Below are 27,980 nucleotides of genomic sequence, written 5' to 3' on the forward strand. Positions count from 1 at the left end.
TGTTGAATGGTTGAATAATGGTCATGTAGGACATGTAGGGCGGCAGCGTCGTCACCAGCACCGGCTTCACGTAGCCGTTCTTGAGTATCGCGTTCTCTGCGGCCACCAGGTATCGTTACCACTGCGAGCTGCACGCACGCACACGCAATTTAATTTGATTTTACATTATCTCCTAAATTATACGTCGAAGCACTAACAGACAAAGTACATGTTCATAAAACTGTCTCGTCAATAAAGTTATTTTCACTCGCAAGTATTCATATGTCTACCTAATAATAATGCGATAACCTTTTCATTTTTCGTGACCAGTAATTTGTTGCAGTTAGTTGAAAACTATTATATTTGCTATAATATTAGTTGAAATCAAACTTAAATTAACGATGGTTGAATGTCGATCACTGGGCGACCGCTAGTAATGAATAAATAAGTTTCACTGACCAGGCTTAGTGTAGTACTTGGAGAAAACGTCATCCTTTGCCACGTTGGGGTAGTAGAACTGCAGCTGTGCCAGATCTAGGATATGATCTGCCAGGGAGCGCAGCATCAAGTCCCTGGAGGTGAAGGGCTGCACGCTGAACACTTCGTTGCCCTCTGCGGAATATATGTTCATAAGTGACTGGGCTTGGATTGAGAGTTTTCAAGAATAGCTCTTTCTCTTTTAGGGTTCCGTACCCAAATTCGGTTACGCAATAGCTACCTTTGGCGCTCAAGTGAACAGTTCTAAATAGACCGCCCATAACATACTAATGAGGTATTTTGTGAAATATATTAAGACCCCTCACTGGCCTACCTTTAAACTCGCGAAAAGTGTGTGTGAAATTCACACATGGCAGAAGTGAAACTTCTGAAAAGTTGTAGAAATAATGATAATAAATACTCTTTATTGTACACCACAAAGAAACATTACAAAAAAAAAGTGATACATGCAAAGAAAGATGTACAAAGGCGGTCTTATCGCAAAGTGCAAATTCTTCCAGACGACCTTTGGGCATAGGACATAGCATAGAAAAAGAGAAGCGGGAGGGAAGTCTACAAACAGTTGATAAAGAATCGGCATATAGTTAACAAGCAATATGATATTAGAAGAACTAAATATACATACATATACACATAGGAGGATTCGGTTGGGCTGGGCGGCGTTTGGCAGACTCCGTCGAGTCTTCACTTCGAAGATTCCGCAATGCTTGAAGACAAAAGTTTTCGAGCAATGCGTCCTGCCTGTGTTAACATACGGAGCCGAGACGTGGACACTGACCAAGGGACTGGTCCACAAGTTTAAAGTCGCTCAACGTGCAATGGAACGGGCTATGCTTGGGGTCTCTCTCAAAGACAGGATTAGAAATGAGACTATCCGCGAGAGAACGAAAGTAACCGACATAGCCCACCGAATTAGCAAGTTGAAGTGGCAGTGGGCTGGTCATCTGTGTCGCAGGACCGATGGCCGTTGGAGTAGACGGGTCATAGAGTGGAGACCGCGTCTTGGCAAACGCAGTGTGGGACGTCCTCCGGCCCGTTGGACCGACGATCTACGTAAGATTGCCGGTGTAGGCTGGATGAGGATTGCGGAAGACCGGGATGTGTGGCGCGAACTTGGGGAGGCCTATGTCCAGCAGTGGACTGCGATAGGCTGAAGTGAAGTGAGATACACATACAGGAAGGTAGGTCATTGCTATGTTCTATCGACTATGATCACGGTCTCGTAAAAATGGTCCTAAGTGCTGTGCAAAACGCTTTTTCTTTATCGTAACGAATTTTCGTTTCATCGAGTTGCAAATCACGATTGTAAAGAAGTCTAACTTCAAAAATACTCACCTCCAACCCAAGCGATGGTGATGCCACCGAGCTCAGAATCAGAAAATCTCAGAAGAAAAGTTCCCGGGGGACACTTGGACAACATCTCTTTGGCTTGTTTCTTCTGGATGAAACCCATGATCAGACTGCGGAAGATATAATACAAATATATATAACGAGAAATATAAATCAATTGCTGCTTGTTAGTCTTGCTAAAACTCAAGAAAACTCGTAGTTAATAAATAATCCATACTTGACAATTTTGTATACGTAATGTTAGGGGTCATCCATTGATTATGTGAGCTAATTTTCGATCGTTCAGACCAGTGATGAAACGGATAGCAGTTTGGCCGGATACCGGATATTTAGCCAAACATATGGCCCAATAGCAGAATATCCGGCCGCCGGATATTCGGCGGAACTTATCTGTATGGTGTGTCGCACGCACACACACTTGCCTTTCTTCCCGTGGGGGTCGTAAAAGGCGACCGAGGGATAAACCTGGCTCAAAATCATCAGGGTCCTGGAGAAGGAAAACTTCACTTGAAACCCGGAATGGGGTGTCCGTCAAGCAATTGTGGCATGGCTCTAAAATGCGAAAGACTCCTGCAGCCCAACTGGCTCCACACGTATAGACTCTTCTTTCCTGTGGGCATAGCCAATGAGGTCGAGAGCTGAGGCAACTCTGCGTTTTCCTGAAGTATCCTAGGCGACACAGTGTCTATTTGACACTGTCTAAATCGTCTGCAATAGACGGACTAAGGCCAATGATGATGATACTGAATTACTATCCGGTATCCGGCTGGATAGTGAAAACAAGGCCGGATACCGAATAGTTGCCGGATATCCGTGTCATCCGTTCTTAGGTGAGATTTGATTGGACCCCCTCCCCTTACGTCAGATTGACGCTGAATATAATAGAGATTGACGGGAAATATTAACTGTTCAAGTGTACTATAGTTAAATTATTTAAATTAAATAAAATACAAAGCAAAAACTTTTATTTTAATAGCCATGACATTTATTTTAGCAGGAAAAATGAACACCCAAAATATTATTGTTTTTTTGGAATATCTGATAATTCATATTTCTTGAATTTTATGTGATATTTTCAATGATCGGATCCCTCGGTTTAAATGAGATTCGGTGAGGATTTCATTGGACCCTTCCCCCCATTCTGAGCTCACGTAATTAATGGATGTCCCCTTACTTGTCAATTGTATTTTAAGCATTTTTAAACTTTCCATCGAGACAGTGTTCTAGTAACCAAATTTGAAAAGGAGGAGGATCTCAATTCGACATGAATATCCACGTGAATAATCTAAGTATAACTCACTGGTCTCACCACAGAGTCCTCAAATAGTCCCTAGTCACCTTGACCACCATGTAGAACCACTCCCAGCAGGTGAAGTTCCTCTCCGGCAGGGCGTCCTTGCAAAAGTGCGTCCAGCTCACCGTCATGCTGTTCAGCTCCATGTTGCTCAGGGGAAGCTGCTCCTGCGGGGTTAGGAAGGTCACTTACGAAGCGTACGGCATAGCGTGGGATAGATGAGATTTTTTTCTTCAAATAAGGAGGCTCTTAATTCGACTATTTTTTTTTAATGTCATAGCTTTTTCAAATACATTATTTCATAGTTTTTTAAGTGTTGATTAATCGAAAGCTAGTGCTCTTCATGTGGTTCCGTTTAAATTTGATTAAGACCTGACGAGTATCTTCGAGTTATATCTAATAACGCGTATTTACTTGACTACTTTTTCGTCTATCTACGGTGTTTTACTTGCCGATGTAATTGGAGTCCGTTTTTTCACTTTAAACAACTACATCGGCAAACAAACGCACGGCTCACCTGCTGGTATGCGGTTAATGTAACTTATAGTGGCCCAATAAGTCACACTGAATGGTTAGCTGGATTTTCGGTTCAGTTTTACATTTCCTTTCGAAAGTGGTTTAATTATTTTACATCTCTGATTCTTATTATATCATTGAAAAGACAACATATATTGATAAGATATATTGACGAGTTGGTGCAGCGGTCACAGTGCTGGCTTATAGCGATTGCGCTGGGGGTCGCGGGTTCGAGCCCCGCACATGGCGTACATTTGTATTTGCCATACAGATGTTTGCCGTGATCTGGGGCGTTTGTGCTTGTGTATTGTGTTCCAGACCCGCAACACAAGATTAAACCTCATCAGAGGCCGTTGATTGTGAGGCATTTATTTATTTATAGCAAACAAGTTTACAAGTTACCTGAATATCTTCCCGGCAAGGAATTGTAGATTATTTTCGGTAAGATCGCCTCCGGCTGCGGAGCAGAATGTGATGCGCAAAGTCTCAGCCAATTATCCCCAAGATACCTGAAAAATATATAAAGCTTATGTGTCCCCAGACTTGAAATTTAATACCATTAATTATTATATTCAAGAAAAAAATAAGGCGGTACGAGTACGCGAGTTCGGCTAGTATAATCGAAATGAAAACCTTCTATTTCGGAAGTCGGTTAAAAATGTGATGTGTCTCCTCGAAATCTAAAACAACTTCTCAAATGGGCTTGAAAAGCACCTTCGAATAGTTATTTCACAAAAAAAAATTTTAATTATTGCTAAAAGTGTGCGCATTAATTAGTGTTACCATCGATTTGGAATGCAGATTCTGCACAGAAGAATTGGGAAGAAACTCCGCAGTTGCTCTTTAAAAAAACTGTTGAAATACAGTAGCGTCACTTCTATGTGCAAACTTGTGTAAAACAAATTTTTTCCAATCAATCTATGGACACTTAAAGGATTAAAAATTACAATGAAAATACTATTCTTTTTTTCACAAGGGGTCTCCCATTAATCACGTCAGACTCTAAAGGAGAGTCTGTCGGTTCCAGTTATTATCATATACACCTGATAGCAATATTCGCCAACCCGGAGTTATGTAGCACGATGGAATTAACTCCGATCCTTCTCCTACAAAGCCCAGTAGCTGCTGCTGCCCAGCAGTGGGATGTTACAAGCTAAATCGTATTTTTTTTATATTTAGGTATATGTATAGTCACCTTATCGGGCACCGCGAAGGGGACCCTGCCTGGATGGCTGAACGCGTTATCCCACGTGCCGGTGGCCCAGCCGTGCGGCTCCCGATTGCCGTGACCGATCACTACCACGGGCAGCGACAGGGTCCACACCTGGAAACCAACACTGTTCTTAGCTACCTGTCTTTAGCATAAGTATAAACGCTGCTTTTATCTATACATATCACATACGTAGGTGCAGATTTAGGAGATACGGGGCTATAGCCCAGCAGACTCTAAAAATAAGAGCGGCCCCCACAGTAGATATCTCTGCTATCTTTACAGTAAATAACTTTTTCTGACATTTTTTTCCCGCTGTTTCACCTTCACCTGTAGCACTTTGGACAAACATGATTTTATTGTACTTAAATATATGTATATTTAAGAACTCTGGCGAAAAAAAAGTTATTCATTTTATTTGGAAAATAGCTGAAAGGGTGGACTCCAGCAACAAGCGTACGGCTCACCTGATGCTGAGCGATTACCGTAACCTATAGACGCCTGCATCATCAGTAGCATCGCAAGCGCGTTGCCGACTCTACCCCGACCCTGTCCAAGAGCTCTCTACCCTACTTACAGGAACACAACACTAGTTAAGAGCAGTGTTATTCACCTGTGATCTTCTGTGAGGTGGAGTTTCTTCCCTAGTCGGGCTGCTCAAAATTTTAAGCAGGATATATCCTGCCATGCCATAGTTTGCCATTTTCTTTTCTATCTTCCGATCTTTCTTTCTTCTGACTCATCTGGAAAACCACTCTCCTCCACCAACATTGAACTTGGATTGGAAGAGCAGGGTTAATTTCTCGTCCATGACACTCTCAGTACCCCTTTTCTCAGCGCGTTTAATTTTTCTCAGTTGCATATTTCTGTTGACAAAATAATAATAATTACTAAGTAAATAGCTAAATAAAATCGTTTTATGAACTTATTCTTTGAATAGTAAATGTTATAATCAAAACTCAATTAAATTCCTCCTAACCTAATCATGATTTTTGTTTTTTTTTTATGTCTGTTAAAAGTGGTCGCATATTTATTACAGTTATAACACTATTGTTACCATAAAGGATATTTATATATATAAATAATTGTGTTTGCAGGCAAACGAAGAAAAACCGCCTTCAATTATATCGACAAGTAATACAGTGTAGGTAGACAAAAAAATTGTCGAGTAAACACGCATTATCAAAGATTACTCCAAAAGTTGTAATCAGATCTCGATAAAATTTAAATGTAACCACTTGACAAACATCTGCTTTCGATTAATTGAAAAATTATCAAAATCGTTACACCCAGTAAAAAGTTACGCGGCTTTTCGAGAGCTTCCCTCGATTTCTCTAGAATCCTATGATCAGATCCTGGTTTTCTTATCATGGTACCAAACTAGGGATATTTCCTTTCCAACGAAACAAGAATTATCAAAATCGGTTCATAAACGACGGAGTTATCCCCGAACATACATTGAAATATATATATATATATATATATATATATACGGTCGAATTGAGTAACCTCCTCCTTTTTTTGAAGTCGGCTAAAAATAGCAGAAAATGTGCTCCGACCACTATATCGGAGGTAAAGAAAAAAAATACCCAGTGCCTCGATGCGGCCGACTGCTATCGATGTGCCGCCCCGGGCCGTCAGAATAGTGTCATCCGCGTAGCAGATGACGCTGAGCCCGGGCGGCAGTGGCGCCCGCAGCAACCAGTCAAAGCCGATGTTCCTCAGGGTTGGTCCGAGCACGGAACGCCGCAGAACGCCGCAATCGACGCGACGACGATAGAGTCGATCGTCGCCCCCTCCCATAGGACCTCTCTCTCGCGGAGGTACGCCTCCAGCAGAAACATGGAAGCACGTCGTGGTACTTCAGTGACGTCACAATAGTCTCGACAGGAATGCTGTTGAAGGCGTTCGTACCCTTGGAGCCTGGGCCCCTTGGGTTCTGGGCGAGTTGCACGCCTTGCCCAGTCAAAATATAGATCGTAATATAATACATACATATAATATAATAAAAATATAATATATAATATAATAAAAATATAATATATCATATAATATTATATAATACATAACATAATATATAATATAATGTGTAACAATTAATTCGTTTGCACAAATTAATTATTATAAGAGTCTAGGTTAAGCTACTAGCAGGTTACAACAAGTGCACCGTGCCAAGCCAGAGCCAAGACTGCCTTAGCCGCGGTTGCTTCGGACGTTTTATACACGTCAGAATGACTCGAGTGATAGAATAAGTGAGGGTAGGTGAGTGTCGAACGATGTGCTAGGTGGCGTGATCGGTGCATCTGTTGTTTATAAATCTCTTGCTAATTACCCATGTTAGCTTGCAAATTTATGTTTGTTAATTTATGTCTTAATTTCCAATAAATATTACACATATAAAATATTTTACTCATGCATTAAAAATAAATTGTCAACTTCACTAAAAGTTATGAATAATTAAGGAAGTTTGTATAAAATATTGTTTGATTTACTATAGAATAACTTGTATTTCGACATATAGAAAAATGTGTTAATATTATCTTGTATTTGTATTAATTAACAGTATTTTAAGTTCTTTGTAGCTCAATTTCGTCTTCCGGGTGTTTTGACTAAAATATCATTCCTTAGTCAATTGAACGCTTTTTATTTATTTCATTATTGTTTCAATGAGTAAGGAGGGATTCATCATTGAGCTACAAAGCAAGTTGGTCGTTTCAACTAAAAATTGGTGTTAAAAGGAATTGTAATAATAGTGTATTTGAAGAAGAACAGTCTTTTTACCCAACTGCCAAGGAAGGGTTATGTTTTTCGCGCGTATCTTGTATGTATGTATATTTGTATGTAATATTCTTTACTACCTCATATTTCCAGAACCACTGAACGGATTTACATAATTGAGGTATCGTTAGGTTTGTCTTAGCTGCCCAAGTGTTCTTAGATAGGTGACATTAAAAAAAAAATCAAACATGGCGGCTGCGCGAAGCCATTGTAGTTAATGAAAAAAAATTTTTTTTCTCGAATACTACAATATGGGTATCAAATTGAAGGGCACAATACAAGGATTTTAAAAAGGTATTTGAAGGTATCATGATTATTAATTCTAAAATACTACAAAACTTGAAGGTTCCAATAAAATTTGATATAAGTACCGTCAACAATTTAACAAAATGGTTTTTCTTCTTTTTTTCGATATTTTTTTGTTTACCTTCACTTTTAGCATATTTAAATGTTTAAGCTGTTGTTTTCGACTGTTTAAATAGATTTACAGTAGTGTAAACTGTACTGATTGTCATTAAAAAAAACATTATTTGAATGCCGTTTTGTTTTATTTCAGTGTTTGATAATGTAATTAAGCTGTTTTTTGTTTAGTTGTGTATTTTTGTAACTAATGTAATACTTCGAAATGCTAGGAAAACGTAAATCTAATCTTTGTAAGAGGAGTAATAAAGCTCGGGCTATGAAAGGCTTAAAATATATAATCTATGAATATGAACGTAGGTATGGTTTGTACCATATAACTATACCTTCATAAAAAAACCTAATAATGAAAAATAAAAATTTTATTTTGATAGAATTCTCAAATGGTAAAACACATTTTTAGCGGTAATTTCGCTGGCAGATACCTGATAACTATGAACTTGGTAACTTGATCTAACTTTCCGAACGGTAATTGATAATTTGCTTAGGCTATACTACATGTGTTTGTGTAATAGATACTCTTTGTTAAACTTGTTTCAGATCATTGGACATCGCAAAATTTGTACATCTAGTGAAGATGCCTTGTGAAAGGTCCGAGAGTAGACGAAGGTCCACCAAGAGGCATCTCAGCATTGTACTGGGAGGATCCTCGACACGCAGTCGATCCAGGACACGTGCTCGAGGCTCAAAACAAGGTCATCGTTTGCCAGCAACGCATCGCACCAATAGGCGTGGCTCCGAGCGTCGAAGATCCAGAAAATCACCTTCAAGGATTAAGCTGTAGTCAAAAAGTCGAAGCAGGTTAGCTGTAATATCTCGATTGCAATGGCGTAAATCGCTTACGCCACCATGCCATGTAGGGATTGTAGTCATAGCAAACAGAATCGCCATAGATTGCAAACTGCCTGTAGAAAAGGCTCTAGTAGTCACGTAGTCCACTCCACCATCAAGTTCATGAAAAAATCACAAATCCGTGACGCCACAGGCTCAACCCTGTAATGTTGTTAATTATGAATTACTCAAATGTATTAAATAACCTCTATAATCTATTTCATATATCTCATCTATAAATCCATCGAGTAAAAAAAAAAGATTTACTAATACCAACGTAGTTCCAGAATTTGACCCTATAAAAAAAACAAACGATTGATGATTGGCTAAATAAAGTAAAAGAATGCTCTGAGATTATGGCTGGGATAGCAAACAGACCAGTCGCTATGCACTCCCGAACTAGTCGGTACTGCTAAAAAATGGTACGAAAGACAGTCTGTTACGTGGGACGAATGGGTCACAAGACTGAAATTAGCTTTGACGTCATATGAACATAATGGTCATTGCTTACGGAAATGTAGGACAAAGAATAGAGTTTGGGGATGTGTTGAAAAAAAAAAACATATTGTTAACTGCTTTAAGTGTAAACGAATTAGTCATGATGTTCCTGAATTCAAAGGGGGTGTTTGACTTGATAAAACCGAAGTTAAGACATTATGACTAGATAGTGATTAGGAGTAGACGAAAAACTTATTAAGAGTGTATCATCACTACATAGTATAAAACAAAGTCGCTTTCTCTGTCCCTATATCCCAATGTCCCTATGTATGCTTAAATCTTTAAAAGTAAGCAACGGATTTTGATGCAGTTTTTTTAATAGATAGAGTGATAAAAGAGGAAGGTTTATATGCATAATAACATCCATTACCAATACTGTTATTTTTGAGGTTTCTAATGTGATGTCGTAAATAATTACATTTTTTCCGCTTACATTGCAAACGCAGGCTGAACCCTAGGAGATTTATCAAAATAATGTACTAAGTATTGTACACATTGAAAAGGTCTACAGAAAACTTCGCTATGGTATATGTCTATCTCTTATGGATATCCCACAATAACATTTTTTTGTCATTTAATTTTTACGACAAATAATGGCTAATTTTCGAAGCGATTTTAACCAATCCAGCATTAATCCTTATCTAATTAAATACCCTAAATACATTGTTGAGTTAATATAGATCTATAAGGCCCTTTACAGCATATGATTTAAATGAATATTTTCGAAGATATTATTTTCGGCTGTACAAAAAAAAATACTATGTACTGTTCAGAGACAATAAAAATTGCAAACTGATTTAGAAATATTTGCTGACTATATGTTGCTGCCCAACTACTAGCTAACCAATAATATTTTTTTGGTAACAAAGATACAAATACCTTGCAAACTGTTTAAATCACACTCTTAATAAAATAGACGTAATAATTAACTCTTTTATTCCTTTCATTGCATTTAGAATTCATTATTATGTGTCTTTAGTATCACTTTTAAGTATAAAAAGCAATATTTTAAGAATATTGAAAATTTTCAGGACCTTTACATAACTTTCCCAAATGGGAATATCTTCATACAGTGAAGTTAAACCAATAGAAATCTGTACTTGACAATACAATTCAAGAAAAAGGAAACAATTATATTTACAATTCCATTCATATATGCCACAAACATTTCGAGGAGTAATTCAAATCATCAAGCAGACGATTGACGAGGAATACTGTCCCTACGTTGAACTTAAATAAGCATAATAACTTGTGAGAGACATAGAGTTGATTTGGTTGAGTTTATTTGCAATCTTTGTATTAAGGTGTATACAGTTGGTGCCTGGGATTAAATCGATTATTAAATGGAGAATTTTCAAATTTTGATAGGAATGACCATGTTAAAAAACAAGCATCCGATTATTATAATAAAAGACGAAAATAAACAACAGTTTTATAAAGTCTATATGGTACTGGTGTTTTATTTTTAAACCCTCGATTTTCTGTTAATATTAGGTAAAATAGAATTAATTTGAAATCAAAATTTTAATACGTAACACAAAAAAATATTAAATATTCATAATGTACATACTTGTTACTTTTTGATGAAAATTAATGATAAATAGATATAAAATACTTTTCACACTATTTCCACCAATTTATTAATACAAACTGTTTATATTAATAAATAAATGAAAAAAGGGAAAAGTACATACATAGTAATCATTCTGGTAAAAAAAGAAATAAACAGCGCCATCTGTAGTATTATTATAGAAATAAAATTGCATGTGCACGCCATCTGTTGGTGGGGGAGGTCGTGACACATCAATTTTAATTTCTGAGTGGCGTATCTATACCAGTATATAAGTGCATAATCTATGATACTGGGCTTAAATTATTATTAAGGCTTAAAAAGCCGACCGGTGACGGGATAACCATCCAACTGCTGGCTTTGAAATACACAGGCCGAAGACGGCCAGCAGCGTCTTCGGTGCGACTATGCCAGCCCTGCGGCCACCAACCCGCCTGCCCAGCGTGGTGACTATGGCAAACACATGAGTTCACGTTATTATTGGCGTAAACTTGCGGAGGCCTATGTCCAGCAGTGGACTGTATAGGCTGTAATGATGATGATGACGATCATGATGAAATTATTATTTTGGATTATTGGATAGATCTTAAAGATTGAAGATCTTTTGATCTCTTTCTTCTCCTTTAATAGTAAAGTACAATTAGAGAGTGAGCCGTGCCAGATTTCTGTGTGTCACAAAGAAATAAAAACAAAGTCTTAAAAAATCCCCATTTACTTTATTTATACAATAACAAAAACACAATTGATTCTCATTACACTGCCATCCACTTAGAATCTTTATAATATACACTTACAAAGATTGCTTAACCGAAACCTTACCGAACTCATAATTCAATAATCAAAATCAGGTTATACGCCTATATCACATAACATTATAACTAAAACTCGGTCCCTATATTCAAAAAAACCATTAGTTTAAGTCGCGAAGCGTTCAATTGTGAAAACATGTTAATCAAGACATCGTTACGTTACGTTTCGTGAGCGAAACTAATGTTTTTTTTTATACTAAAACCCGGCGTAAATCTGCTTCATATTGTAAAATAAAAACTTGAGACTTCTATGTCTAACAAGTGCAATAACTTTAAAATGGAATTTTATATAACATTAATTTTATATCATGCATTATTCATCAAGATACAATATAAAGCCAGATTATTTATTTGAACTAAATAATACATAAAATATGACGACTTAATTCTTTAAATTAAATTTAATAGAAACAGGTAACGATAATAAAAATAAAATTCTACACCATATCGGTTTACTGTAAAATACATTCACTATTTATCCCGAGACAGAAATAAAAGCACACTGTGGATTTTATATACCAATAAATAATTATTAGTGCGTCTGAAAAAAGAAAGATATTGATATTTTATCTGTTTTTTTTTATAACAAGTCAATCACAATTATCAAAATAATCTTAATTTTATGTACAGTAAATTTATTCATCTGATTAGCGCAACATTATAAAAAAAGTATATCACTGTCAAAATTACTAATTACGTACTGTGTGGCTACGGTACTAAAGAATTTAGCCACCCCCTCCCTTCCCGTGGGTGTCGTAAGAGGCGACTAAGGGATAACACAGTTCCACTACCACATTGGAACTTAAAAAGCCGACCGGTGGCGGGATAACCATCCAACTGCTAGCTTTGAAATACACAGGCCGAAGACGGGCAGCAGCGTCTTCGGTGCGACAAAGCCAGTACTGCGGTCACCAACCCGCCTGCCCAGCGTGGTGACTATGGGCAAAACACATGAGTTCACGCTATTTTTGGCGTAAACTTGTGGAGGCCTATGTCAGGCAGTGGACTGTGATAGGCTGTAATGATGATGATGATGAATGATGTCAAAATTAAGCGCCATTTTATACTTCAAGATTTGATAAAAAAATATTAATAATGTTCAAATGATTATGTTGTATAAATTTTTATTTAAAAAAATGTCATAATAATATGAGTTATCGTAATATAAAAGTCCCCAGTGTCCTCTATTAATATTACATAAACATTTAAAATATATAAAATGACTATTTATAAGGTATATCGATACAACGAAGAGTGTTAGTAATGAACATACTTTATTTTGATTCGGAAAAATTAATATTTACATTAAAAAAAAAAAATGAAAAAAAAAATTTAAGCCGATAACTATTTAGCAATGAACGAATTTCTCTTGTATACTTAAAAATGCATTTTGAAAATTGATTATAAATGTGTTCCATAAAATAATTCACCACACTGCCCAGTATATATTAAAGGTTTCTTTATCTATGTAAAATAAAACGCAGTTTTTTAAAGAATAACTGCGGACATTCTTGCCGATTCTTCTCTTTTGTAAAATGACAACTCAAAGGTAAAGCACCTGAAGCCTTCTTGAATTAAGTAATTTTGTTATTTTAATAATTATAATATTTTGTTATATATGTTGCAGTCAAAACTCTTAACCAGTCAAAAGCACTATTGACTAGCAAAATCAGTCAGAAGTACTTTTGACCGTTTGCTTTAGTCAATAATACTTTTGACTAAAATAACAGTTAAAAGTACTTTTGCCCAATGGAGCTGGTTAAAAGTACTTTTGACTAAATGATTCCGTCAAAAGTGGTTTTGACTGGTTGTATCAGTCAAAACCCTTAAAAAATTAAGGTGGTCGATAAAAATAACGACAAACGCACATATAAACTTTTATATTATTCATTATTAGTGGAGAATGTGCTGATATTAGAACAAAAATGAGTGACTACGAAAAGAAAGAAGGCTTTTTGCAAAGAATTTTAGCGATGGAAGATATGAAAGATAGTCATTTCAATGTGATGACAAAAGAAAAATTTGGAAAGTTTGCAATGGATGTGGAAGACGCGAAATTTAATGAAAAGGAAACACCATTACAGTACAGCAGGCTACAACGCTTTAACACACACCGAAGTTTGTGGTATAAAAAAATTAGTTACAAACACAGAACCTGTCAAATATTTTTGCCGGCTGAGGAAATCTACGACATTATTGATGCTGCTCATATTTCTATAGGGCATGGTGGTCGCGATAGACTTAAGAATGAAACGGCAAAAAAGTACGCTAATGTTACAAAAGAAATGATTAATATATATTTATCAATGTGCGAAGTATGCCAAAGGAAGAAAAGCAAGAAAAGGATGGGTCAGGTTTAGAAACCGATCCTGCACACTGAAATGAACAGCCGCCGCCAAGTCGATCTGATTGACATGCAGTCGCAAGAAGATCGCGGGCATAAATTTATTATGGTTTATCAAGATCATTTAACTAAATTTATTCACATCTAACGAGTTAATAGTGCTTTTGACTGACGCTTTTTTGCTGTTAAAACTACTTTTGACGGAGAGCGTCAGTCAAAAGTATTTTTAACCGCGAATTTGCAGTCAAAAGTACTAATAACCAATAATTTTCAGTCAAAACCACTTTTGACCAACTTGTCCAGTCAAAAGTACTTTTGACCGATTTCGCTAGTCAATAGTACTTTTGACTGGTTAAGAGTTCTGACTGCAACATATACATCTAAAGCTAAAATCAAAGATAGCTACAGTATCCAGAAGTAACGTGGCTACGAATCGTCCCGCTACCACTTACAACAGCGGAACAGTAACCACAAATATAAACTTAGGTAAAACCGGGAGAATTACAAAACTCGATACTTTGTTTTACCTTTATAAGACTTAAATGTCTCAGAAAACACTTAAGACATGGTCTATAACAATATTAAATCTTTTTAAAAATGGATACTTTAGCCCACCAGTGGGGCATTAATGGTTTATTAGTATTTGCTATTAACTAGACAAAATGCTAAATTAAATTTTGAAACACATCTATATTATACCAACTTATATTTATAAACCGAAATTATACAAAAAAACTAACAATTCTCGCATTAAAACACTCAATTACATAATAAATGAAATATTTTACATGATCAAATCTAATCTTGAATAACAGTTTTGATGATAGAACGAGTGTTGCTACATTGAGAATATTAATACATGTAAAAATTGTAAAAATCACTTTCTGTCGATCTTCAAACAACTTTACCCGCATCTTGGTAGAACCTGTCAGAGAAAAAAAAATAAAAATTAACATTACTCTGAAAAACGAATTAAAATACTTTGTAATAAGAATAATATCTAAGGATAATCTGGGTCGTCTGAAAGAAATGGCTAATTAGCCATAAGACCGCCCGTTGTACTGCACAGTCTGTAACTATCTTTATGCTTTGTTTGTACCTAATGTATTTGTAGTGTACAATAAAGTATAAAATAAATAAATAAGTATTTTTGATATTCCTTTCATTTCTTACTGTAAGGTTGCAGTCACACCGTTCGGGAATGCAGTCATTAATGTATTGAGTTGTTATTTAAATTTAAACTCTATCTGATTTGTATTAAATATATCTAAATTTTTACAACTGGTTTTTTCTGAAACATTTTTTTTTTCTATTTCAACCAATAATTGCAGGATTGAATCTTTTCGAAAAGATTTTCTGACGGGGAATTCTTTCAGAATGTACGATTTTTAACCAAGATTTGCTGAAAGTACAAATCTTAACTATAATAAAGTTATTCATAGTTTATAAGCCAGTCACAAAAAAATTGTGCTAGTTAGAAAATGTATGAGCTGATTAGTTAGTAGATATGCCATGTAGTCAACGTATGAGCCAGTTATTTCGTATATGAGTCAGTTAGCCAGAGTATGAGCCATTTACTAAATGTATTAGCCGGTTATTACTCAATGTATGATTCGATTACTGAATGTATGACATACTGAATGTATGACATACTGAGGGTATGAGCCGGTAATTACTCAATGTATGATTCGATTACTGAATGTATGACGTACTTAGTCAGTGTATGAGCCAATTAGACAGTGCGTGAGCCCGTTAGTCAGTCTATGGGCAGGTTAGTCATTGTATGAGTCGGTAAGTCGCTTTATAAGTCACTTAAACGGTGTATAAACCACATAAACAGTGTATGATCCACCTTAACAGTGTATGAACTACCTTAACAGTGTATAAACTACTTAAACAATACATGAACCACTTAAACAGTGTATGAACCACCTAAACAGTGTATGAACCACTTAAACAGTGTATGAACCACCTAAACAGTGTATGAACCACTTAAACAGTGTATGAACCACTTAAACAGTGTATGTTAATCAGTGTATCAGTGGTCACTCACAGCGCTAGCGGTCCCTGCGCAGGCGCGCCGCAATACGATAGGCGACGAAGGGCCACACGGCTATGAGCAGCAGGGTGGGCGCGCTCAGCTCCTGCCAGGGCCAGCGCCAGCCGCGCGACACTTGCTGGAATACAGACTTTACATTTCAGATATATTATCATTTATCATTACCTAGACGATACTTCTTTTACAGAATAGTCATTTCCGAAATTCGTTCATGTAGATTGCAGATCCTGATGTTGAAACTAAAATATACGTTTAGTTTTATAATGTAAGATATTATTGTTATGATTTATTACTTTTGTAAAGTAATATTATTTTTATTATATTTTAGCTATATTATATATAGAGTTTGTGTTTATAGTATTTTTAAGATAATAAAATTTACTTTTTGATACCTAAGCCGGCGCTAAGAGGGGTTAAGTTAGCTGAACGAAACACGGCTGACGCTCACGCCAACCCGCTCCGCAGGAGACGACCAGGGGCAAATAGACACCGTTATGCGCTCCTTCACCCTTCGCAATAGAGTGGGAGAAGGGCACCACTGTTCCTCCCGGGGAGATAGAGCACTCACAGTGCTCGTGGGCGCTCTATAGACGAAGGCAGCCTACACATGGCGGGCCAAACGTCGGGGCGTCGCGGTAGGTATAAAAAAGTTTAAAAAAAACTACTCACGTCCAGTATCCTTCGGTCTCCCTCCACAGCCTTCCTAAGCGCCGCCACATCGGCCTCCAACCTTGCCAGAACACCTGGTAGTTGCTCCAGCACCTTCAGATCTGGAGACAAATTTTACTCGTCAGCATTACTTCTTACTGGCTGACCTGTATCATCTTCGCTTTTCGTCAACTTATTTGATTACTGTCCCCGGTAGATATATCAGTTTTTCTATATTACTAGGGTTACAAAATAGCGTATGATTAAGCGTAAAGCATTTAATGATAAGATACCATAGTCTATGAACGCCTGCAACACAAGAAGCATCACATCGCATTGCCGACCCTACCCCCGCCCCATTCCCAGGTATACTTGAGAGTGGTATAATTTGTATGTGATACCCTGTAGTGTTTAGGTACCGTCCCAGTCGAGCTGTTCCAGATTTTGAGCAGGATATATCCTGCTGTGCCCTGCCTCAAAAAAAGTCATGTATTTAATTTTTTAACCGACTTTAAAAAAAGGAGGAGGTTACTCAATTCGACCGTACATATTTTTTTATGTATGTTCGGGGATAACTCCGTCGTTTATGAACCGATTTTGATAATTCTTTTTTTGTTGGAAAGGAGATATCCCTAGTTTAGTACCATGATAAGGAAACCTGGATCTGATTATGGGATCACAGAGAAATCGAGGGAAACTCTCGAATATCCGCGTAACTTTACTGGTGTACCAATTTTAAAGATTTTTAATTTAATCGAAAGCCAATATTTATCATGTGATCACATTTAAATTTCATCGAGATCTGATTACAACTTTTGGAGTAATCTTTGATAATGCGTATTTACTTGATAATTTTTTCGTCTACCTACGTTGTATTATTTGTCGATATAATTGAAGTCGGCTTTTCATCGTTTGCCTGCAAACTCAATTATTGTATTACTATATATGTATGTATCATAGTGATACAAAATTCTTTCTCCTGGCCGTGTCTCGACTGGAAGAGATCACCTTCAGAGTTGAGTCCACCACAATTGTCAATTTCTATTGTATATATTTTTAAATGCAATAAATTTAACCACTCACGTGTAAGTTGCGAGCTAATCTGGTGAGCGTGTCCATTGCTGAGGCGAGGGGGAGGCAGAGTTTGAAGTGGCTCCGTATCTCTCGTGTTTTCGTGTAACACGTCCTGAAACAAAAAAAAAAACCTATTTCAGTATAATCGTAATAAAAATCACTTTCGCTGAAATTTAATCTATACTAATATTATCTATATATTAATACGTGAAGCAGCACACCTTTGTACCCTTTTTACGAAAACTGCGCGGACGAAGGAGTATGACATTTCGCACACTTATAGTTTATATAGAGAAGGAGTGCAGAATGCTAATATTTTTTAAAAACTATGCATAAAAAATACATGAAATCAATAAAAAAAAACATTACGCACACTACCATGTATTTTACCCACACACGCATATATAACTCTTCTATTTATTATTATAGAAGTATATAGTCTTTGACTGAAATTAATTATAGTCGAATTTCGACCACTGGGCGACCATAGGTTGTGTGTTTGTTTAAACGCACTCATCTCAGGAACTACTGCGTTGAATAAATAAATAAATAAATAAATATCTACACAATACACACAATCGTCTGTTCCTAAAGTAAGCAACTTAATGCTTGTGTTATAGGTAACAGCCGACTGGTATATAGCTACATATTTTTTTTTTCGATAAACATATAATACATATATAAATAAATATTTTTTTTATTAATTTTATCGTAATTTATTAAGTTTTTTATATGCCCGACGTTTCGGATACTTTACAGCAACCACGGTCACGGGATGACTAAAATAAAAGGATAAAATCCGAAAAAGTTATTTCATTACGATAAATAAAATTCGCGTAAACATTAAGAAGCAATATACAGACAGAGTAAACATTTTTTGGTAAATTTGTCGCTTGAAGGAAGTACACAGCACTAGTTTTATCATTAAAGTGATAAATGAGTTAATTATATGTGAATGATGATTTATTTACACAAGTGTACTCACGACGTGGTCGTCGACTGTGTCAATGAACTCGTCGTCGGAGTCGTGTCGTTGACGTTGCGGGCTCGTGTCGTGTACGGGGGAGGACGTGCCGCTCCCTAAGCGAGAACCTGAAAAATAATAACGATTCAGCCTGTAACATCCCACTGCTGGGCATAGGCCACTTTCTCCATGTAGGAGAAGGATCAGAGCTTAATCAACCACGCTGGTAAAATGCGGGTTGGCGAATTGCCTACTTGAGTAACGACGGAGACCGATAGCTTAACGTGCTCTCCGAGGCAACGGGGGCAGTGGGGAGGGGTCCTTGAGACCAGAAACAGATATTTGTATAAACGCAAATATCCACTCCGAGCTGGAATCGAATCCACGACCGTCGGTATTTAGGAGCCATCGACACGGCATACGCACTATTAGACCAGAGCGGTCGTCGGAAAATAATATTAAAAAAAAAACTTTTTTATACACAACTATCGACAAACAAGCGTAACGGCATACAAGGTGTGGTAAGCGATTACCGTGGCATATAGAGTTATAGACGATTGCAACATCAGAAGCATCGCAAGCAAGTTGCCGACCTTACCCCCCCCCCCCCACCCCCGACCCTGTCCGGGAGCTCTACTTTATCCACCACAGGAACACAACACTGCTGATAGCAATCATTTTAGCTGTGATCTTCTGTAAGGTTGAGGTTCTTATATGTATATATAGCAGTAGTTTTTAAAATTCTTAAAGGTAATAAGTTATGCCCCATTTTAGTAATTATAATTATTTTCTCCACTATTAGAAGACGTAAGTCTTCTAAAAATGAATAAGTACTTATCGTAATCGTAATGTAAAACTACCGTCGAATTGACATCTAGTTGATCCTTAAAGAACCGGCGAAAACTAAACAGTTTCTGTCTTAATTGTCAATATTTCATTTAATAATGGGACTTACAGCAAATATCATTTTGAAACTCATGTTTTGGCGATGTTGCAGACGCCATGGTCGACGGTTGACTGAGTAAATTCGAGTTTGATGGTAATATGCGGGTAGGTCAACAAATCGAACGATCTACCCTCTTTCTTTCATTTTTGAGGAGTCTCTATGGTAACGCGTGTACTTTTCCATACGGTTTAGGGAGTTTCAAAATTACAATCGCAGTACATCTTATAACACTAAAAGTTATATTTTTTATGAGTCTTGGGCAATAATACTATATTCAAAGTTTCCCTTGATACCTTTAGTAATCAAATCGCCTTAGCACCTTTAGGACATTCTTTTTTTATTACTAATAGTTCCTACCTCAGAGGTAGGGCATAGCAGGAAATTTTATGTTTAAAATCTGGAGCAGCTCGACAGACGAAGAACCTCAACTTTTCACAAGATCACACCCAAATAACACTACTCTCATATTTATGTTCCTGGGGTAAATAAGATCAGGTGAAAACTCTTGGGAAGAGTGGGAGTAGTGTCGGAACACACTTGCGATACATCTGGTGAAGCAGAAGTAAGAGTAACAACTTACCATCAGGTGGATCAAATGCTTGTCTATACCTCCCTTGACGTAAAATAAAAACCACTGCTACCAAAACCATTACCGGGGTACTCTTACTCCGAAATTATCTAGATTCAAGAATCTCTTACGTGAAGGAGAATCAGCATCCGCCTCCGTCTGCGAGTCTCTCCTACACCTCGCGAGTATATCACCAGCCACTAGCTGTAAATCAGCGCTCGGAAAATCGTGCTCGTCGTCCGTGACAAGTAGGAAGGACGCCACTTCGCTGTTGTAGGACATCGTTTCAACTATCTGGAATTTTTCAAAGGTAACCTTGGAGTTACGATGATACGAATTTTACTTTAAACATAAATGTAGACTTTACACAGATGTATTTACTTGTGATTTTATTCTATAGTTGAGATACCCATTTTGTATATATGTTTTTTTTATAGCTTACTAGCTGACCCCGCAAACGTTGTTTTGTCATATATCTTATTAACCCCGTTAATCCCCTTATCCCTCCCCCCTTATAACTTCGGGTTATGAGAAATAGATATTGGCCGATTCTCAGACTTACCTATACCTACAAAATTTCATAAAAATCTGTAGTGAATAGAGTGATTCCAGAGGAAGGTTTGTATGTATAATATATGCATAATATCGTTGAGGAACATTGATTGTTTTTGCCACCGTGCGAGGCTGGGGCGGGTCGCTAGTCTTATATATAAAATTCTCGTGTCATAATGTTAGTTACCATACTCCTCCGAAACGGATGGACTGCTGGATTTTTATGAAATTTTATGTGCATATCAACCAACATAAAATGATGAGAATCAGATCTACCCGGTCTGAGAATCGGCCAACATCTATTTTTTATACCCGTAAGTTATAAGGGGGTGGGGAATTAAGGGGAGTTAATAACATATATAGAAAAACAACGTTTGTGTGGTCAGCTAGTACATTTTTTTTTTTTTAATTTTTTATTTAATGGGAGTTTAATCACTTAGTGATCACTTTATGTTATGTCACCCCCGTAACATAAATGATACAAAATGACAACAACAAAAACATAGCCATATAACAATAAGTAACATTATACTTAGTTAAAAAAAAATAATAATAATAGGCCACGGACCAAGAACAAAGCCACAGTTATGTGTGATTTGTTCTTGGTCCCCCGCATATCCTAACTTTTGACACTTACAATATGATTGAACTAACCCTAATTATTATCTTTGATATATAGCAAATAACATCCTGCACAGCACCATAGCATCCTCCGAAAAGGGAGAGGCCAAGGCGCTGTTGCAAGCTCCTACATCCGATCCCCAGCCTAGCACTTGTCACTCCGACACGTTCCGGTCACATTCCATCAACACATGATAAACATCGTCAATGACATCACAAACTGGACAATTTGGAGAATCAGTTTTTCCCATAAAATGTATGAACTTGTTGGATGGAATGTGACCAGTACGCATTCTCAACAAAGCCACTACATGCTTTCTGTCCATCTTATTCTCCTCGAACCATGGGTAACGAAGTGGCTCAGACTGTACTATTTTATACCAAATACCTTTCAATCGCGAACGCTCATCAAAGTACTCGCGCCATTTGGATCTACAGAGTGTTTTTAAGCTATTAAGCCAATCTGAGTGTAACGGCAAACATGCATATTCAATCCCTTCGTAAGCTGCTTGTCGGGCTAATAAGTCAGCCTCTTCGTTACCCATGATGCCAACATGAGAAGGTATCCACTGGATCAAAACATTTTTATTTAATGCACGGATTTTGCAGATAGTATCTATAATGACTACGGCTATCGGTATCCCTCGAAGACTCGAGGGTATCCGAGCCAGATGTTGAATACTACTTTTAGAATCCGAAAAAATCACAAAGTTTTCCTGATCTATGTGCATTATGTATGATAGGGCTTCGGAGATCGCTACGAGTTCACAGTTCATGATCGAGATGTTGGCCTTGATTTTAAACTTAGCTTTAACATCAAGCTGGGGATCAAAGAAAGAAGCTCCTATATTTAAACCATCCTTAGAACCATCAGTAAACAATTTATAATGACGGTTAAACTTTTTGTTTATCATTCTAATGCAACTAGATTTGAGATCGGATACATTAATCAATCTTTTTGCCTTACTAACTCCGTCAATATTAGCACTTATAGTTTGACTTAGATCAATACTGCTTATCCATGTGTCTAAAGAGAAAATATCTATTATGGGACTAGAGTGTATAAGCGACTCCCTATATGTTCTATGGATAAGTATAAGCAATGGTAGTTTTTTATTTCTCCAATACAAATTCTGGCAAAGGTTGGATAGCTCTTCTAAGATGTCTGTAAGGATTTTATTGTTTTGAATTGCTCTTGATCTTAAATAAAATTTACCTGTTAGAAAAGTCCTCCGAATACATAGTGGCTGTAAGCACAGCTCACTTTCCATCGCATGGATTGGGGTGCTTTTGATAAAACCTCCTATGATTCTCATTGCCTGGTTTTGTATTCTTTCTAGCTTAACAAGGTGACTAGTCCTACTATTTCCATATAAAAAACAACCATAATCAATCCTACTGCGAACTATCGATATGTAAAGCCTACGAAGATGTTTGGGGTGAACACCCCATTCAGCGCCAGCTAGAACTTTAAAAATGTTTAAAAACCGACAAACCCTCTCCCGTGTCTCGTTTATATGCTTCCCCCATGTTAGAGAGCTATCCAGCCACATGCCGAGGTATTTGACATAATGAACTTGCTCTATCATGTAGTTATTAACAGACAGATGAAGCCTGTTTCTTCTTCTACCTCTGCTAAATAGGCGAACTTTGGTTTTATTATGAGATACACTTAAACCTAACTCTGTCATCATACATTGAAATTTATTATACATTATATATAACAAATAAATACCTTATGTAACTCATTAACATATGACTGCATCGCTTCTTCTTTCGGCATGTCACCCAATTTTTTCCACGCCTCCCATTTTGCTCTAAAATACGGAAAGGTTACATTTTAGCACAATTTATTTGAAATTTCCGCATTTCTAGACAAAACCAGCACAGTGATTAATTTTTATTATTTATTTATTTAATACTTTATTGCACAGAACTAATAACTAACTTAAAAATAATTTCAAAACCAAATAAAATTCCTTTATTGATTTTTTTCAGATTTAGTTATGAACATTTTCCGAAAAAACTAAATCATAAAATCCGAAAAACAGTCTAATAATTACATTAAATGCAGGAGAAATCCCACAAACATATTCCATTTGAAAAATTCACACGAAATTTGTAACTAAATCAACTAATAATAAGCGTGGAATAAAATACCTTGGATGTTTGGACATATAGATTTTTATGTAAAATACAACGGCAAAAACGAGGGCGATTGCTATCCACATATGAGATATTGTCAATTTAACTGTTTATATAAATTTTATCTTTAGTCTATTTATTATTTAAAAAAAAAAACTAATTTTATGAACTGAGAGCAATCAATGGCTTTTAAGGAATGACAGCTAACAATCAGCTAACCTTACTTTACTGCACATGCGCAAATACCCTTTACCTCTATATACGAATGTTATACCTATTTAATTATTCGGAAAGCGTTTTGTTTTTCTTGGTCGAGTAAACGAATCGTTTTTATTATAGGAACAGGGCTTTAATAGTCTACAGACCTGTTTCACCGGTTCTGATTAAAGTTTATCCTGAACATAAGTTATGAATAAACTTTAAAAGCCGGAGGTAAAATAATCCACTAAAGTCTGATTCACAATTGCGAGTGGAAATATCCCATAAATAAATTGGGATTCGATGGCGAAATAGCAAAACTACTCTATACTATTTCATCTAACCGCTCGAGTGACTAGTTACCATAATAGATTAGGCATTATGTGTGTCGAAATCAAAGCTTCGAATAAGTGGTAATGATTAAAAAATAATTTATTGAGCAAAAATGGCTATATAGATATAAAAATATTTACATTCGAAAATCAAATTAACCAATCGAAATATTAGTATTTTAACCAATCATAAAATTTCAGTTCTGCCTCTTTCCCACGCAGGTCGTCTCTGTCGCAAGCGGGCGCAAGCGCGGTCACGGGGCGATGTGATAAATACGTCATACGTTCCCGTGGTTCACTCACGGGTCAGGGGCTCATTTAGCGGCGATCGGCGCGACGAATAGACGTCTGATTGTTACTCCACTCGGCGGTACACGTGGTACGCACGTACAAGCTGGACCGCATGTGATTGATGGTGTATCCGATATTCTTGCATAGCGTGCTGTGATAATTCACAGCAGTCTTGTTTTTCGCAAACGAAACAGTTCTTTTCAGAACTTGCTGCATCTTTTTTCTAAATAATTACTTGGCACGAGGCTATAGTAAAATCGAGAATATATAAAAATCGTATAAAGCTTTCCGTAGTCAAACGTAACTTTACATCTATAAGTATGTAAATATATCATAATGACGAGAGCTTAGTGAATAGTTATTCTTTTACTGAATCATATTTTTATAACACTTTACCCAATGATCAAAGTCAAATACGTATGTATATATATATTTAGGTATATTTGATATTTTTTGATTACTGTAGCTTATAGATGCCTGCAAAACTGCAAGCATCGCAAGCGCGTTGCCGAACCTACCCCCAATCCCCCAGGGGCTTTGGTCACCTTACTCTCTTTACGTATTATTATTTAGCTGTGATCTTCTGTGAGGTCCAGGAACTTCCCCAGTCGGGCTGCTCCAGATTTTGAGCGGGATATTACCTTCTGTACCCTACCTCAGTTAATGCAAGTGTATGCAAGTACATACATTAGTTTTATACAAGTCTATGGGTAATGTATTTGGATCACATCATTGACCTCAATGTTAATTATACTAACTCGTACGAAATGGACATAATTGCATCACTTATATAACCGTTTTCCAATGCGTTGATGATTCGTGATTTACTATTTCCCTTTTATGAAACGGTAATGGTTTATTTATTTATTTATTTAGAAAACCAACAGCTTTAAACAATGTATCTTACAGCTAGGTATATGCTATAGAATATAGCCAATAACAGGTTTCCCTTAGAATAATTAAATTATGGAATGTCCGCTTGCAACATCAAAACAACCGCCCCCAACTAAATGCGTAAAGATGCACATCACACATATACTAAAATAACATCCCCTAGAACCAGAGGCGAAGTTGATACAAGATTGTGGTTGGTTATATTATTTCTATACTACGTAATATTGTAAAAGCTGGAGAGTTTGTTTATTTGTTTGAATGCGCTAATCTCAGTAAATACTAATTCAAATTAACCCTTAAACCGCCATGTCATAATTCGCGTGAAGAGCCTGTAGCGCCAGCAACCTTTAGGTAAAATTTTGCATAGTGTTGTATAGTTATCGATAAACAAAGTAATGAAATAAATAAAAATTACCAAATTTTAATCAAAGGTTTAATTTCTTTATTAGGTATAGTACCGCACATAAATTAATCTTCAAACATACGTTAATCAGTCTTTAAACATACTTAATCAGTCTTGATTGTTATTTCTTCATAAAAAAATTAATACTCTTCTTCTTCTTCTTAAAATGGCTTTGAATAGTGCCAAATGAGCACAGATGATTTCGCCAATGTCACATAGAATAAAATTAATACTCTGGAGTTGGACACGGGCTGCAAGCCTCTTGATTTTGTGTTAAGTCTTTTGCACGAACATTACGAATTAAAATGATGTTCATATACCTACACCTATGGCAGACATGGAAAAAAAATAGCCTACCGATTCAATATCACTCTCCGTTGAATTGCCACTACTAGAAATAGCATTGTTTTATTTCTGATATATATCTCATTTTAAGTGAATGTTAAATAAAGTTCTTTAAACCTATATTTATTAGTTCTTCGTCGTCGTATAACATCATCGACAACTACTAGACACTAGCAAAGAACTAATCATAAAGTGACATGATTTAAACTCGAGTAACGTAGGTATAACTCGTGTTCTCACCGTTTGTGTGAAGATAGAATAGATAAGATTACCGTTTCTCACTGCACAATAAATTTGAATAAAACAATTTAATAAAATATATAATTACCTCTTCATCAATATCAAATTCTTCGTCTGACACAAATTCGACATCGTCATCACCTTCTAGAATTCGTATTAATTCTTCAGCAATCGTCATGGTAAATTTCAATTTTAAAAACATGAACGTAAAACTTACTAACTCACTACTATATCACAAAAACACGCGCAACACTAATGGAAAATTCCATACTTAATGTATTACATACTTAATGTACTTTTATTTATTCAATAACTTGGTATTTAATATAATACTTTTGTTTATAAATATTCCATATCTTATAAATTCTAACATTATGTCTCATCACTACTGTCGGATAGTAATTATAATTGTGTTTGCAGGCAAACGAAGAAAAACCGCCTTCAATTATATCGACAAGTAATACAACATAGGTAGACAAAAAAATTGTCGAGTAAATACGCATTATCAAAGATTACTCCAAAAGTTGTAATCAGATGTCGATGACATATAAATGTGACCACACGATAAACATCGGCTTTCGATTAAATTAAAAATCATTACAAATCGGTACACCCAGTAAAAAGTTATGTGGATTTTCGAGAGTTTCCCTCGATTTCTCTGGGCTCTCATCATACTATCCTGGTTTCCTTATTATGGTACCAAACTAGGGATATCTCCTTTCCAACGAAACAGAAGAAGAATTATCAAAATCGGTTCATAAACGACGGAGTTATCCCCAAACATACAATTAAAAAAAAAATACGGTCGAATTGAGTAACCTCCTCCTTTTTTGAAGTCGGTTAAATACGACATAGGCGTTGGAAGTCAATACACTTTCTCCGGGATAATATTAGTAAATTTACCTTAATTAAAATAGTATTTTATTTTGTTTCTTGAGTAGTAAATCTGAATTGTAACACTAATTAAAAGGTTGAATAGATAAACTTTTGAAAAAAAAAGTATTTTAGGCTAAAACATCATAATACGTTTAAAAATTGAATATATAGTACACAGGGTTTTGTGTCGGATAAATCCGACTCAATTTCCGAAATTTTTTGTCAGGACTCAGGGCTCAGGCGGTGAAAGGGTTAAAAAACGTTTGTATGTAATGTATCACTTACCGAAGAAGCCTTTAGTCTAAATAATATATAAGTTTTTTTTTCCTAAATAAAGACGGGTGAAACCGCGGTACACAGCCAGTGTTATGATATATTGTGTTATATTGTGCCTGTGTTACTTCTGGACAATTTCACTTCTATCTAGTGATAACTGTCGTTTAAGACTAATTCCTATATTAAAAACTATTCGTTTTGTTCACAGACCCGTAGCGGTCAAAAGCTATAAAGATGTTTGTCGTGGTCTGAGTGTATCTTGTGTGTGTTAGCATTTAAATTTGTAATTCTGACGATTATTAAAATATTGGATTTTGTATTTATTCGTTTAATACCAAAGAGAAGAAGCAGTTATTGTTTAATTATTTATATATATATTATACAACTAGGTAGGCAAACAAACATACGACTCACCAGAAGCATCGCAAGCGCGTTGCCCACCCAATCCCCC

The 27,980-nt window shown here is 36.3% G+C and overlaps 1 protein-coding gene and 1 pseudogene across 1 annotated transcript in view; both read right to left on the reverse strand.

The window, feature by feature from the left end:
- The window catches only part of LOC123667753, a 7,632-nt pseudogene extending 941 nt beyond the window's left edge, over window positions 1-6,691 (reverse strand).
- Window positions 6,692-14,788: 8,097 nt separating this feature from the next.
- Window positions 14,789-27,980, reverse strand: part of LOC123667754 (acyl-CoA-binding domain-containing protein 5A) — a 37,213-nt gene continuing 24,021 nt past the window's right edge. The window contains exons 3-9 of the mRNA XM_045601593.1: window positions 23,265-23,346; window positions 20,488-20,650; window positions 18,864-18,970; window positions 17,888-17,990; window positions 16,826-16,926; window positions 16,151-16,274; window positions 14,789-15,022 (exon numbers count right to left, since the gene is read on the reverse strand). Of these exons, the coding sequence (XP_045457549.1) occupies window positions 16,155-16,274; window positions 16,826-16,926; window positions 17,888-17,990; window positions 18,864-18,970; window positions 20,488-20,650; window positions 23,265-23,346 (676 nt within the window). The 3' untranslated portion in view covers window positions 14,789-15,022; window positions 16,151-16,154. The remainder of the gene's footprint in view (window positions 15,023-16,150; window positions 16,275-16,825; window positions 16,927-17,887; window positions 17,991-18,863; window positions 18,971-20,487; window positions 20,651-23,264; window positions 23,347-27,980) is intronic.

The sequence above is a fragment of the Melitaea cinxia genome, chromosome 29, assembly GCF_905220565.1.
Source record: "Melitaea cinxia chromosome 29, ilMelCinx1.1, whole genome shotgun sequence".
Taxonomy (NCBI): domain Eukaryota; kingdom Metazoa; phylum Arthropoda; class Insecta; order Lepidoptera; family Nymphalidae; genus Melitaea; species Melitaea cinxia.